Source organism: Neodiprion pinetum, chromosome 4 (assembly GCF_021155775.2).
Source record: "Neodiprion pinetum isolate iyNeoPine1 chromosome 4, iyNeoPine1.2, whole genome shotgun sequence".
Lineage (NCBI taxonomy): Eukaryota > Metazoa > Arthropoda > Insecta > Hymenoptera > Diprionidae > Neodiprion > Neodiprion pinetum.
This window is the reverse complement of record NC_060235.2, coordinates 37582201-37599311: the sequence shown is the minus strand read 5'-3', so window position 1 is coordinate 37599311 and position 17111 is coordinate 37582201. Positions and strand designations below refer to the sequence as shown.

Genomic DNA, 17111 nt, shown 5'->3' with positions numbered 1-17111 from the left:
TATACTATCGACCAAAAACTTATTATACCAAAGACTTATTTATAAGCGTAAAAACGACAAGAGCAAACTTTATAACCAATGAATGAAATTTTCATTATTATTTCACGTGTAGAATAAAAATTTATTCAATTAAATATAAACTCAAGAAATACATTTTCTTTTTTTTTGTCGATCTGTGTAATTCGTCATCGTGAAAATTGCAATGCGATTTAGTGAAAAAATCGTTACATATACGTAGAATCTATAAATTCAACCCTCGTTTGCACAAAGTTGCGGCAAAAACAGTTCGCTAACTGTGTGGAATACGTTCGGAAATTCGTCGATACCATTTGGCTTTCACTTCTCTGCTGCCGCGACGACATCAACAACGGTGGCAGCAAGCAAGTATTGTACATATATCCACAATAGTACCTCGAGGAGTTGTCGCAGCAAGTGGAATCGATCTTTCTCTGTAAAATCGGATTTGCAGTGCCTTGCAGTCGTCCTCTCTGAATTCTCTTCTCTCGAGTATACCATAGGATTGAGATATGTATACCTGTATGTACACTGTACGTGTATACATACGTATATATACACATTACACACTGAAGACAAGTGCCCGCAGGCTGGACTTGGACGGAAAACCGATTTTCAAACCGTGTAACTATGTATGCCAAACATTGAGCCGATTAGTATAACCGAGCTCTCTTCGCTTCTCGTCGAATAAAACGCAAACGAACATTCTAAACATAGATTTTTGCGCTGCTCTCGCCGAATCGTCGGACGATTCGTTATACAGCGATACGGGAATGCGTCAGTTTGGAATACCGATTGTATGTGTATGAGGCATTCCACCCCGAAACCGACGTACGTCTGAGCCTCAACATTGGTGATTTTTTTATGTTCAAATATGACGTAGAGCGGGGAAAAAGAACATTTTTTACCGAGTTTCATATTTTTGAACCACGGGTTTGACTCTCAATATGCTTCCGAAAACACGAAAACCCCATCGTCGAATCGATAGCTCTAATCTATTGGCTTGAAATTTTTCTCATGACTTCTTTGTTGAGAAATGACGATTTTGAGGCACAGATGGAAGTGGGCAAGAAATACAGATTTCAATTTTATTCGTTTTTCCTCACTTTTCAATAACTTGTTTCGCTTGTGACTTCCAAACGAAAAGCGCAAAAGTAAAGAAAGCAAATGAGATGTAAATTTATATTTTTTACCCAATTGCATGTGTGTATCGAAATATTCGTTTTTGACAAAGAATTAATGAAATAAATTCGAAACCAATAGATTGGGGCTATTGATTCGATAAATGGGTTTTCGTATTTTCGTGAGCAATAAAAATCTAAAACTCGATGAAAGACGTCCTTGTACACTCTACACCGTATTTAAAGAATACGGAATACCTCATATGTTTGTTTACAGAACCAACGAAGAAGAAATTTGTCTTTCCATCGTTATACAGAGTATCTATAACTTCGTTCTACCGTTTTTGCAAATATGTGATACCTTGACAAATATATCAAGTCATACTACGATACTATCGAAAATTAAGCCGTATGCAATGATCAGAAATTATCCAAGGTGTATGCAGGTATGCACGTACTCGTGTATAACGTAGGTTACACGTTTAACTGTGAATATAGACTCAATTCCGACAGCAGTGACAGAATACTCCAGGCATCCAGCCATTCAGCCTCCAGCTAAGTTGGAAGATTAATTTATACCTTTACCGACGTGGCATCAAAGCCTCGGTCACTAATTAATTCCAACCATCAAGTAAAACAAACGAGATTTACACCAAACGATACATAGCAGACTTTTCCTATAATATACCTACACGTGCATATAGGTACATATATAGGAGGCATGGAAAATCGCGAAGCCGTTTAGGTTCTTGTATGGAATCTCTCTCACATACACACACACTTGGTGATCTGGATTTCCTTTTACGTGGGTATTATAATAGAGGTTCCATAAATATGAAATTCGAATTTCCTGCTCAATATCCCTATTTTATCGAACTTCAATTTAACCACCCACCACGGCTACGGTCTTTATTACAAACCGCCTGTACGTGTATTCTTGAAAGGTTATATAATTTACGGTTCATTTTAAGTCGATACATCGCAGCGTTGTCGTTACGATGTCAAGACTGTCAATATATATTTAGAGAGCCGAACGATATCGCTGTTACAATCGTACGCAGAAGCAAGAAAACAATTTTTTTTTTTCAAAACCAACTCTCATACATGTAACTTCAAATTATTATCTTTGTCGCGAAAATTCATGAACAAATTTTACGTATCACATCCCAGGATCGCGATGACAATAACGATCGAAGCTTCCCGTTTATAATTCGACGAAGGTGGAATTCCGCATCCAGCTTTGTAACTCGAGAAAATCGATTCGTCAATTTTACCTACTTCAACTTGCATCGTATAATTTAAGCTTCGAAACTGGCAGGAACTCCGAGAATTTATGCGCAACGGATTCCACAATCGCGTAGGTATAGGTATTATATCGTACATACCTACGTAATATGCTAGTTCGTTATCGGTAAATGCCAAACTTCGGTATTCGTCAATACGGTATATATATGTATTGTTCGCAAAATTCAGAGAAAAACTTTATCTCATCGTTAAAAATTATTTTTCATCCGGGTTGTACATGATAATATAGGTATTTTTTACCTACCTAACTAGATTCTACGTATTTCATTCAAAGTTTGGATTAACTGTGCCGTTATTTCGTTACGTAGTTGAAAAAATACGTAAGAAAATAAAATCAACACCAGTGTAAACTTTAATTCAAAATAAACTTAAATAACAATTATATATTTCGCATAGCAGGTCAAATCTTCATGCAGATTATACAATTTTCTCATAAACTATATTGATAAATAATTAATTTGCATTCGACACATTTGATTCTGTACACCAGAATTCATGATTGTCAATGTTGTTGTTATCATTATTGTTATACGATTCTCAGACGTCTTTGTGGGCTCTAATTGTATGATGTACAAAATCCAGTGTGTAATTCCGTCGGTCTCAGGCCTTTGAAATTTGGATAATCTTGAAATCCGCGATACGTATAGGTATATAATGCGACACGAACATGCGTCTGACTAGAATCCGGGCTTTGAATTGAAAGCACAGCACAGAGAATAGGCGAAAACCATATTATACATATCTAATCGCTCAAATATTAAAAAGCATCGAAATATTGGTTTACCGAAAAGATCGTGCTCGGTTTTTGCTTCGGTCTGACATAGCAAAAACCTAGCGAATATATTCGCCAACCCAATGTTTAATAAAACACTTGCAATAAAAGACTTTCGACGTTTCTACCATTTCAAATATCAATAACGTACATCTCGAAACTTTTCATCTTTTAAACATCATGCCAAAATATCTAGTTTTGAAGATTGAACGTCGACATTATCACTATCCGAGATTACATCTAGTTTAAACATATACGCAGTATATGTATAAACTTTTCTCACATTGCTCACATTATTAAAAACAATTTAGCTATAGTTGACTATACTCTCTCAATTATAATTCGTAACAGGTTCGTTCAATTATAAAACAGCACTCGAATTTAACATCCTGCATCTCTCTTGCAGTTAACAAAAAAGTTGGTCCGAAATTTGAGTTTCGTGTTATAGAAAATCCATAAATAGCAGCGTTCCCTCCATTATTCGAAGATCCCCCCCCCCCCGCCTTTCCCCCTCCACCGCCCTCCGCCATGACAAGCAAGCCTTTCTGGCACGCATACGACGAAGGATAGAGGGGGGGGGGGGGGGGGGGGGGGGAGGAGGAGTACCAGGGCCACTGTACGTTGAGAAAGGTTATAGTAATCGAGGAGAGGCGGCTATATCGACTCGCTAGTACGAAAAGTGGACCGGCGCACGGGGGACTTGTAAGAATACGAACTCGTCGTCGGTCCGTCCATTCATCCGGGGGATACTTACTAACAAACAGGCTGAGAGAGTATCGAGAGGATGAGAGGAAAGGTGGCGGCGGATGGGGTGGAGGGGGGAGGCGGAGGAATCGAACTGGGCGAGAAGAAGAAGCTGGAGCTGCCGCGAGTAGGAGAGGCGGTCTCGCCTCTCGGACACGGCTTTCAAGTTCAATATTGTAGCGCAAGCGCGAGCTTGCGAACTATAAACCGCTAGCGAGCGAGTGCGTGCGTGAGAAATATCCGATTCGAGTGAGTCAGAGACGGAGAGAGAGAGAGAGAGAGAGAGAGAGAGAGAAAGAGAGAGAGAGAGACGGAGAGAGTCTCCGCAAGGCGCGAGCAGATCCTCTCTATCTCTCTCTCTCTCTCTCTCTCTCTCTCTCTCTCTCTCTCTCTCTCTCTCTCTCTCTCTCTCTCTCTCTCTAGGCTTCGAAGAGTGCGGAATTTACGTGCGCGATGCCGCGACATTATGACAGTTTATACGGAACGTTCCAGGCCATTCCGACCTGACCGTGACCCGCAGGATTTTTTATTTTATTCCCCTCTTTTAGTACGTCGTACGATAACGAAAGAAATGTTAAATAAAGAGGGGGGAAAAAAAAAAACAGGGGAAACGGTTTACAGAACGTCTCGATAAAAAAAGAAAACGAGAAGGAAAACTTTTTTTCTAAGCAATCGCTCGATTAGCGATATCACTGTATTAATTTTCATGAAATTTTCGTACACGGTGAATTTTTTTTTTTTGTAAAATACAACGGATCTTCAGCCCGGTGATGAGATGGCGGTGATGGATGTTTCGTTTGGAAAGTATACAAGCAAATTGTGAATTAAATGAAGAGAAAAATGAAAAACAAAAGAAATTCCAATGATTTTAAACGCTTCTAATAAGAGCACGAAAATTTATCGGTAGAATAATAAAAATATCCAGCGTAAAAATGTTTCAGTCCTTGTTTCGTTTTTCGATCAAGAATTTGGCGCCGCTCATACTTTTTTTTTTTTTTTTTTTATTCTGTTTTTTTTCCCCTCTTTACGATTCATTGGAACTTGTTATTTAAAACAGACTTGTACTCATATCTCACAAACTGAATAATCTACCTATACGCTCGTCTAATTCGCATCGAGTTAAAAAAATTTTCCCCTTCTTTACGCAAAATTTAGGTATACAAATTTTATCAAAATTAATCACGGCTATTTGTTACCGCCTCGCCTCGCCTCGCCTCGCCACAAAATAAAGTAAAAACGTGATAAAAACGGCGCATCATACCTTCGCCTAAAAATCATTTAGTATTACACGTAACTTCGCACAAAATTCGTGACACGTTCGGTCAATATTTCCTTACGTGTACGTACCTATGAAAAAAAAAAAAAAAAAAAAACAAGAATAAGATATAAAAAGAAAAGAAATTTATATTTTTCCGTACCGACATTAATACTCGATCACACGCAAAACTTTTAACCAAAGATCGGTGTCAGTTTCATACGTTCGAAAAGTCTGTTGACCTTAATTGAATATTCCTTTCGGGGTTACATTTTCATATACATATATGTAGAAAGAGGAAACAGATACCATACGTATATCTAGAAGTTGTAATATACATGTATGTGACAATGTAGTATGTACGTCAGACGGAGGACGGAGGAAATAAGCCATAGACGAGCATACTCGGCTAGTGGCTGGACCTGGACTCTTTCGTAGACCTACCGTAACGTCTCGAGTTTCGGGCGAGAGCCCGTCTGGCGTTTTTGTCGACGACGAGGCGGTTTACTTTCGGCGATATTTCGAACGAGGTAAAGCGAGAGGTTGTAGATATACGGTGTAGAGGCTAGACTAAGGCATGGCTGCAGGGCGTTATTACCTATACGGGATGTAGCCTCAGATTAATGCAAAAACTCGACTCCGTCCATATCGTACTTATGCCTACTTACGCGTATGCACTGTGGAGAAATTTATATTATACCTAATTGTAAGTTAAAATTACCTAAAACTATATTTTTCGATTGTGGTTAAAAATGAAAACAGTCGAGGACTGAGCGGTAACCGTAACTAAAAATTTCTCTCAGTGTAATACGAAGTGAAATTTTCTTTCTTAACCGTGCATTTCTTGAATTAAATAGAAACGATTTATTCTTATTTTCTTTTGGTGCTTTTATTATTTCATACGTTCTTCTTCATTTCACAGGGAAACAGAACCCGGTTTCCGTGTGGCGAGTAAAGGAGGAAGGACTTCCCGAACCAATATATATATATATATATATATATATATACCTATCGTTGTACATAATACGAAGCCCCATCAGGAATTAACGTCGTCGTTCTTACAGCTCGATAATACGGTGTACATACCTTGTTGCATAGATACGTCAGTGATCCCGCAGTGCAAGAGAGGATTACATGATACAGTGTAAGTGCAACGTGACGATTGTGTTTCAACTATAACCTGCATTATATAATATAACTATGCGTATAATTCAAACCAGCGTGCAGCTCGTGTAAACATAATTTACGATTATACGCACTGTTCCAAAATCGCACTGCAGCGATTAAACGCTGTTCATGTATTGTATATTATAAAATGGAAATGGCGATTGCGGGGCCGAGATATTTTCATTTGTCGATTAAGTTATAGTTTCTCACGAATTTTCATCAATATTGTATATTATAAACTGCAATTTTTATCCGTATAACATGTATATATTGATTAATAAAAGTACAGTGCGTTCGGATGATGAAGGATATAAATTTTACGCGGTTACGTCAACAACATATAATTCGGACAACGCAGGTTACATTTAGAACCGCGTTAGCACCGACGTTAATTAACAATTAAGTCGAACGAAGAGATAAAATAACTGGTCGACGATATATATGGTATGTGTGTAATTTACACGCATGACGCATGACGGGTGCGTGGTAAACAATCCGTTTTTACCCAACACAACATAAAGATACATTGAAATTTTCACAAATATCGATGCACGTGTGTGAAAATTTTTCATCCCTTTATACATAAGTTACATAATTTAGTAACATGTGTTGTACATATATAACGTATTATTTAGCTAAAACGAAATACAAACTCGTGTTATATACTTCTTGATATACACTAAAGTGTCGTTTGCGTTTATCGTTTTTGTAGGGAAGCCCGGAAGAACTTTGACCGAATAAATTTATACACACATATATGTACTAATGTTGTACGATATGGAAACAATATTAAAGAAAAAGCAATTTACACCGTGTTACAATATATCATTCGAGCTAAAAATAATGAATATATACTACAAAGTTTTGTGATGATGTATCCAAAATTAAAAATCGAGCGAAAACTTTATACTTAGAGAAAGAAAAAAAACACGAGGAGATGAATATTCCACGACACGACCTAGATTGTGATTTTTTGTTATGTAATACTGCATGCATGTGTCTTATACGTGTTGTAGGTCAGGATTTGACTATAAATGGAATTTCTGCCAATCCCAGGTAATGAATCGATTTTCCAATAAGCTTTTGAAAAAGCGTTAGCTAACCTTAAGAAACAGCAGTGGGCAAAACAAGCAAACGTTACCAATCGTTATCACTAAGGGTGGGATGCAAAAATATGCAAAAAATGCGTCAACTAATACTCGAACGGCCCCCAGGCTGGTTGTTTAATATCGCTAATTAATATTGTTACAGTAACTAGAAAAATTCAGTAAAACAGGTATCGTTAAAAAAACTGTTTGAATATTGTTGGGATTACAAGAAACGCGGTGGACGTAACCATTTTGCGCTATTATCGATCCTTTTTTGGTAATTGCAACGCGAAATCAGTTTCTGAGGTTTACTCTACTTTTTTAGTTCAACAAGGCTTTAACCTCAATTTATCGTTGCAGAAGCGTTAAATTTTCGCAACAGTCGCGTGAAAATATAGCAACAATGATCGTAATGAGAAAGAATAGTAACGGATACTAGACTTTCTGGTAATGGCTAGAAAACTAATTTTCATTTTCTACCTGGAACTATATTTCTCGATTGTGGTAAAAAATGAAAATAGTTAAGGACTGAGCAGGAACTAAGGAACTAAAAATTTCTCTCAGTGTACACTAAGTCGTCGAATCAACTAAATGTGCGTTCACGGGCGGCGAAATGAATGTTTATTTAATTCAATTCAAAATCTGTTGGTTCTAACAAAACATTTAGTTGATTTCAATAGTCGAACTAATTATTTCGTTAGACGAACAGATCTTAAATTTTTTAATTGCACATTTAGTTTGAAAAAAAATTGGCAGTCACGCCCACGCTATCAATAATATTTTAGGTAATTTATAGGCAAATAATACACAATAAGCCAACGGAATTCTACGGAAAATTTTTTCATCAAATATCGTGAAATGTAAAGTTTTGGTAAAATTTATTCGTCACACGTATTGGAGATATATTAAAAAATAAACGGTATCATCAATATAAATTTATAAATACAGATTATCCGTTTTTTCATTACCAGCATGCCGCTAAAATCTTATATAAAGCATTATCATTTTTCGTTTTTATTATTGCCTTCCGTTCTTCTTATTCCTCTTTTCCTTTATCTCTTTCTTTCGCCTCTCGTTAGATAAGAAAGGTTCTCGACGATCGAGACAAACGCCAGATATTATATGTATACAGGGATGGGGGATAAGCGCGCGAGATGAGAGTAATGTACGATCGTCGGATCCCTCGATCCCGGGGGTCGATCCTGTTCACCGACCAGAAACCGCGTCTATAAGGCGAAGTAATTGAAAATATGATCGTACGCCAGCGGCCCGGTAGATAAACAAAGATGAATAAGCAGCTGCTGAGGACTGTGAGGAGGACCCTTGCTATTTCATTCGCGGTGTATCACAGATCTCGAGGAGAAAAAGTAGAAGGTTGGAACAAAAAATTTAAAGACGACGCGACGGTTGGTTGACCAAAATTCGATACTATTCATTAATTTCATCACGCAGATAGTTGTACATTGAATATTTATTAAATTTACACATATTCGTAAGCTGTACGAAGATCTCTTTGAAAATATGTAGAAAAATAGAAAATAATGTAGTTGTGAGAGAAGAACTTTGATAATCTCATCTATCCATCGTTTCAAATTGCGTGAAAATGGTTTAAAACCCACCAGACTATTTGTTCAATTTCATTCAATGATAGTTCATGTTATCGAGGATATACTATTTTCCACGAACTAAACTTAATATTCATACATATTCATACTTAAATTTCATACATTTTCTGTTTTTTTTTTTTCAATCGTAGGATGAATACTTTTATTTCTTAATCACAATCAACGCGGGTGCAATGTTGTATAAATTAATATTTAACAATGCCAAAATGATTAAAAAAGTAAAATAAAAGTGTCTCATTAAATTCGTACAGCGAAAATTCTTCTGAATAAGAACTAGGCCGCGTATAAACGCAATCTATATGCAGATATAACATTAACACGTTATGCGGCATGCTATTAATGCCTCCAATCCCTTTAAACCAATCTGAATTTTCCCCCGAAGCACGCGTTTCACGCCTGCAGCAACTCACGTTTGAAACGCGTATAATAACTCGACCTCAATTTTTGTAATTAATTAATTTCATATTTACGTAATATCGCATTCGTCATTTGTTAATATCCACGAGAAAGATCCAATTCCCGTTATCAGTTGCAAAAGCAAATTGCATTTTACACTCACACGGCTATAAACACCCTCTATATTATATATATATATATATATATATATATATATACACACATATAGCTATCAGTGAGATGTTATAAAATCGACGGTAATATCCCCCCTCCCCTCCCCCTTTCTTCCATGGCCGGTAGGCGAGGCAATTATAACAGGATATACGTATTGCCGAAAATCGTGACAAATCGGCTTACCGTATTTTATACGCTATGTAACAACGTAATCCGAAATGTTACGCGTCTCAATTTAAACGATGCGACAAGAGCTGACATGTTATGGCGAACCGTTTGTCAAAATTTGTCGAACGCTCTCCGCACGTTTTTTAAAAGAAGCAAGTCAAGCGATGCAGAGTATATAAATATAACATGTGTATAAAAATTTACTTTCAAAGGTAATGTTCACCGTCGCGTCACCAGTTTATTGTATATTGTCTTTAATCTAATCAGATATTATAAGAGTAAGAAAATTTTTCGAAATGGTCATTTGAGGATTTAGGATATACCCATTTATTTATTAATCTCTTTTTCTCTCTCTCTCTGTCAATCACTGCATCCTAAACTTATAGTGTGTAGTGTTTGCCGATAAGCTGTATTTGAATTTTGCCAAAGCAACGTAGGATATCATAATATAACCTGCAAATTTCGCATGTGCTTATATACATAGGTATATCAACAAAACAATTGTTGCGACAATTCCTAAACGAGATTCACTGCCATTTAACCCTTTGAATCGCACATTATTTTGCTAAGTCAACTTTTACCACAAGATAATATTCTGTGGTTTTCGGGTCGCTGATTACGTATCTGAAATTAGATTACGAAAATTCAAAATGGCGTATCCAATATGGCAGCCGAAAATTTCAATTTTCATCGAATACGATCAAAAAACTCGATGCAGGAGTTTTCGAGGTCGATGATTGGATTGGCCATACTGAATTTCGAAAATCTGATTTCAGATTCGTAATCAGCTACCCCAAAAACTTATGATTTATGTAAAACATGTATACGTGTAAAGGGATAACAATATCGAAAATAAATTATTCCTACAATATTCACCATTTTATTCAATCAATTTGCTTCTAACAATAATAATTTGCATTATACCGCAATAATTCTACTCGAGTATTGAAACTTGTTAGTATATTATCAGAAATATCAAACATAAAGAAAAAACCGCAAAGAAATATGTCCAAGTGTTCTCTAAATATACAGAAAAAAAAATATATATATATAAAATAGGTGGCAAGAATACATACCACTTAGACTCAAAGGGTTAACCAATAGTATTCTAAATAACGTGTTGCGATTCTACAAGGAAGTTGCGGAGAGGGAAATCGACTGAGGCCTCGGAGAGGAAGAGGAAAAGGAAGTGGAGAATACTAGCGAGGTGACGGTGAGTGAAACGCGTCCTTGGAGAGAGAGATCGAGAGAGAGAGAGAGAGAGGTAGAGCCGGAGGGAGAGAAGGAGAGGCGGAAGGGAAACGGGAGCCGGCGAGAATATAAAACCGCAAGTATAACGTAAAATCTGGAGAAAGAAGGAAAAAAGAGCGGGAGGAGGTGGAGGGTAGATATGGCGACGGATATTTCTGCCATTTATTTGAAATCGCACTATTGCGAATAGCAATATTGTAAACCATTCGAAATTTTTCACCTGCACATTATGCACGGTAATAATCCGAGGGGTGCAAAATTTTTACTACAAAAAATGAAAATTTTGTTTATATTATGTAAAATATTTTATTTATCCGCAATATAAATGATATTGTCATTTGAAAAAATTATTTATCCATAAATTAATGGTTAACTAATTATAATATATATATGTGTGTGTGTGTGTGTGTGTGTGTGTCTGAATATTTTCTTTCATTTATTTAACAAGTGTCTGTCCGTTGTATAAGCGATCTTTAGTTTTATCCTTCTGCTTCCAATGTTTCTTCCCCTTTTCTTTTTCTATAGGCAGGTTTTCTACGCCTACTCAGCAAAGGCGTTTGAAAAATCACGTCTCGCGAAAAGATTGTGCGAGTTTCAGCGAATACGGTACACGGGCTTCCCATTATACAGTGTATATTCATCCCGAAACGAATAACGCGATAGGTAGGTAGGTTTATACGGGTAAATTGACGGTGGTAACAGGGAAGAAAAACTGAAAGTGTAACATTATTTTTCTTTTTTTTTTTTATTTTCTTCTTTCTAAAACTGAAATATATTGCGTATCCATGAATATATATATACATATATGTATATGTATATTGTATATTACATATATAATTAAGTAAAACGCCTGGCGTACCAAGAAAGAAGTTTCGGTATAGCTTTCGCGGTTGAGCATAACTCATTGAAGATTAGTGAAAGAAGAAGAAGAAAAAAATTTATTATATATACCTATATTCGCATTTCACGCACTTGGCTCAAACTCAAGCTCGTATTTCAAACGCGAAGCTGCTTCTAGTTAGAGAAGAGAAGAGAGGATGGTGGGAGGCGAGGCACTTCTGTGCACGAACCTAGTGAGAATTTTCATGAAATTGGCTCGGCACTTACCGCGTCGTGCCGCAATGAAATTCCTAACTCCCCCACATCCCCTTTTCGCCATCTTCTTCCTTAACCGCAGTAAAATTCTTTGACGAAAATATACAACGTTATAGCCGTTGGTGTAGGTATATCACATACAATAAGTGCCGCAAAAAAACATAGTAAATGAACTGAAAATTTTTCCTCGCTATATGCATATATATATATATATATACATATATATATATATATATATATATATATATATATATATGTGTGTGTGTGTGTGTGCATAAAATTTTAAGACGGCCAACCCCAACCGAAGAAGATTAGGTGCAAGACTTTCCGGTAAAAAGTTTACCTTGGCACGTAAACGGATATATTTTTGGCACATTTCTGCACGGAAGAAACTAGCTACATACAGCCAGAGTGTGAAAAAAGAGGAGGCTTTCCTTCGTCCGCTTAGGGAGGAAAAAAAAAATACCCTCCTCTTTCAACTCTACTCTAAAACTCTACGTAAACATTAGGAAGGTACGTGAATGAATCCCTGTCACGATACGCGGGTTTTTGGCAAATTTCCTTCGACTCGAAACAGTATAGTTAGCAGGTAGTGCTCGGTGCACGCACGTGTCTTTCGATTACACGCACGGTCACGGAAGGAGAGGAACGAGGGCGGACGTCGTCCCGCATGACGGGTATAAGGTGCATCTATGTTCAACAACCCTCCCGTATGGGTGCAGTCGGGGTGAAGAAAGTGGGCGATACCAGGTAGCGTAAAACGGAGAAGAGTGTACGTGCATATGCGCATACATGTATACATATACATATGCATGTATATACATATACGCGTATGTATCGCCAGAGATAATGGTAGCGTTAACTCGATACGCGTTGCACAACCGGGGTTTCCCACGCACGAAAACCTAATGCTCCTCATATGTTACTACCGACAGAGACATATGCACGCGCGTGTGCGTCCGTGAGGACATCCCTCGGGGACCAAACTCGCACAATACACTCACGATCAGAGACGAAACTATCGCAGGTATGCGTTGTAAGGGAGGTTAATCTTCTCGATGAATGGTTTCTTGCCTCGTGAATAATTTCAGATATATCCGCAATCTTGATCGAATTTGAAAAGTAATAGTTTATGAAGGTGCGTGGATTTGGTATCGAGATAATACTTGTAATGGTATATGATTCGGTCGAGTTGCGCAACATCGTGTGTTCACCCTGATAGGTCACTGGGGATGAATTTTAACACGAAACATTTTTCAAACTCCTCGTATAGTAGCTTGGTCCTGGAAATGGGTCCCCTGGCGGTATTCTTCGTGCGAAATAAAGACCTTTTGTTTCGACATTTTTGACACTTTCTTTTACTTTGACGGTGTTTTATACAATATTTAAACTATCCATTTCTGGTTGTGAAAACTGAGAGACCTTTTTCCGCGATCCTTAAACAATGCCTGGATTTTTTTCTTTCAGATTATTAAAACTCGTTGGTTTTAATAAAAATGTCACGTTTGGGGGTGAATTTCACACTGTGTGACCGTTATGCGATTCTACTGAGGTGTGACCTACTAGGGTTGATTAATGAGATATGTATGTATGTACGCACTGCCTTTAAAGACGTTCTGATTTTTTTTTTTTTGTTATTTGATCTTGAAATTCGGATGTAAACGTTGTAATACGATTATTCATTTCTGGGAGATATGCCTAATCGTTATTTTAAAACTTTAGGATTTAGTTCATAAGTTAGTTTCATACATGTTTAGCAAAGCATAACATACCTACGCATGATATTTTTTGCAAAATCAACCATAGGTTCGATGTCATTAAATGAATCTGCGTAATAACGGCGTGGTAGCCACGCAATTTGATGTCTTATGCTTCTAAACGACATATCGCATACCGCAATACTTTTGTCGTATTTTTAACCTTTAGCCTGTCACACGGAGTTTTTCGCGCTCGCGTGATTTCTCGTTATGTGTATATTTCGTAAACTAGAAGGCGCGCGGCTTTCTCCCAAATAAGTAACTAAGTGAACAAACTTTTGGATCTTCGACTAGACGCTTCAAAAAACATGTATAAAATTTTTCAGCATTTTTGGAGCACTTAAAATAGCCAAAATAAAGGTAAGACACAAAAGACCTCAAGTGACGTTGGAATTGAATACTTCGCTAATGAAAAACGAAAGGTCGTAAGTAATGATGTTGAAGTTAGTAACGTTACCGTAACGATTCGTGCTGAGAAAAACCGTAACTCAGCGATTTTGGAACTGTTTGAAATTCAGTAAACCGTAATAAAACAATACATACTCATATTTCCCAATCTTAGTTCCTTCAAAATCATTATCAAGATAAGAAAATAGTGATTTTTTTCCAATATTTCGTTACGATAACGTCACTAACTTCAACCTCGTTACAAGTACGCATAAAAATACATATAAATAAATCAAGACTAGTTCCTAAGCATACATTTCCACATAAGTAACGAATACAATCCTCGTCATTCTTCATATAAGTAAAAGTTGATAATCGGGCGAGAAAATTTAAAAACAGCTAGTTTGAATTGTTAATGAGGATTGATGAATTTAGAGATCGCATCGCACATCACATTCCGCAAGATTTCTAACAATTGCAAGTATATGCTAAATCTCCCTGAACGCCGTTATATCTCAGAATCTTTTCAAATTTTTCAGACGAACGAGCACCCTGCAGTTTTGTTCAATCTTTCGTGCCGTTAACTTTTCCAAGTTCTCCAAGAACCCAACAGGATGTATATCAATTGTAGCCATTATTTACTCTCCAAATTTGTATTAGTAGATTTTCACTGATTAAAATTTATACTATTAATTATCTCAGAGATTTAATTCGTACAATATCACAATTTTCCTAGACACGTTTATATTATTTGCTTCTTTTGCACAATACGAGTCAAAAAATATAAAATGGAAACATTATTAACAATTTCAAAACTACAAAATTGACCAAACCATGGCATTCGGTGAGAAAAGGAAAAAAAAACCTGCAGAGTTGTAACAACATTTGACAATGATAGCAAAAAAAAAAAAAAAAACCATCGAGGGATCGCAATTCTTAGGATATCCCGGGAAAATGAATCCCCCCGCCCCTAAAAAAAAAAAAAAAAAAGAACCGTTAGCGCCCTAGGAGTAAAATTAAGGAGGATGAGAGGATGTACGTTTTGAGAGAAAATTTGCTCACCTGTCTCCGCAGTCTGTTGATGATAGTAATTACACTCGGCGCAAATGGGGTGAGGAGGTAGGTGATGATCGACCTCGTCCGATTCTCCCTCATCGCAAACGTCCTTGTATCCCTCGGGGGGACTGAGGGTTTCCTGCTGGCGCTGATGTTGTTTTTGGACCTGTCGACTCCTGGGGGGTCCCTCGATCGCGGCCCTGGCTTCGACCTCCTCGAGGCCGTCAACGTTGGCGAACAGTTGTTCCTGACCCCCGGCAGAATCGGTATCGAGAGGACGGCCGCCCCCCGCGAATTGGAGGTTCAGCTCGGCCCTGCACTCCTTGCAGTTCCCCAGCCTTATCATCTCGTGTTCCTGGCAGCAGCAGTCGCACTCCTCCTCGTAATCGGCGCAGCATTCCTCCTTGATAAGGATTATATAATCCGCTGCGAAGAATTCGTTGAGCTTCTCGTTTATCACCACGCGATTTTTCTGACCCTTCGGTTTTGTCTGGCCGGGTTTTTTCAGCAGGGATTTCAGCGACTTGAGCGAGGAACCCTTTCCCTTCGGCATATCTGACGACGGATCGCTGCAGTGTTCTTTCATTGTTGTTTTTTTTTTTTTCTTTTTTTAATTATTTTCTCAGCTCCAGGAATCACTTATCCCTATTCCTCTTCTTCCACCTCTCTTATATAACTCCGTTTAAATCACCCTTCGCTTTTAACGGCACACTAGCTTTGCCGCTCACCTGCGAACTTCCTCGCTTCTACAGAGGATGATCATGTATTGGTATGTAACCTTCGGTTTTTCTCACTCGTACTCGGCCATTCGCGTGTACGCTTTTTAACCGTGTGTAAAATTATGCAATAACGTAAACATGCATTATCCGATATTGCGTGAGAACAACAATAACAATGATTTTAACGACGGTAGTGTTTTTTGTTCTTCTTCCTTCTGTTCGACGATTGACTGTAAGTAGTCGGTATGAATTCAAATCGTGTGTTTAGCGATATTCATTATCGTCACGGGATTTTGAGCGTGTTGTTATTGTCGTTACATGTTTTTAATTGAGGGAAAAAAAAACACGTTATTTTTTTATTTTCTTTTTATTTGTACATGGCAACGTGGATAATCTTTACGTAGGAAGAATAAAGTGAGTAGAGAAAACTAATTACTCGATAATTAATAATTGCGATTCGTGTAACGAGTAAAGAATCTTTGAATATCAACAAGAAACGACGAGACGCCGTTTTCAACAATGCGAATATGTGTAAATAACTTTTTTCCGTCGCATTATTTGGCGTTTAATTACGATCCGCGATCGTTCTGTTATTATTATATTAGGCGCGTGAAAATCGCGACAGATTTCCTTCACGAAGACCCGCATTCCGCCATAACGAACAAACACCATCCTATTCCACCTTCGAAACGTCGCATATCGATCTATCCTCTCTGACCGGCGTGGGCGTACTGTTTAATGGTAAGACAAGCGCCGCCGTAAAAGCGACGCGATTCTCATTATTATACACGTTCTCAAATGCACTCGGTTAGCCTGAACGGAGGAGCTGACATGAGCAGCTGTCAAACGACGTCCCAGGGAACTACTCCCAGACCTGGCAACCCGTCGTTGCACACTGCCGAATCCAGGCCAGTCACTCGAGCAACGCACCGGAGTCGACTCCGAGCGGCCGAAACCGACTGGAGTATCGAAAGCCGAGGGAACGCGTGACAACGCCGACTCCACCGTGTCGCTAG

At 37.9% G+C, this 17111-nt stretch overlaps 1 protein-coding gene across 1 annotated transcript in view; it reads right to left on the bottom strand.

The window, feature by feature from the left end:
• The window catches only part of LOC124215801 (uncharacterized), a 45429-nt gene extending 28353 nt beyond the window's left edge, over window positions 1-17076 (bottom strand). The window contains exon 1 of the mRNA XM_046619545.2: window positions 15383-17076. Within this exon, the coding sequence (XP_046475501.1) occupies window positions 15383-15962 (580 nt within the window). The 5' untranslated portion in view covers window positions 15963-17076. The remainder of the gene's footprint in view (window positions 1-15382) is intronic.
• Between the last annotated feature and the right edge of the window lie 35 nt (window positions 17077-17111).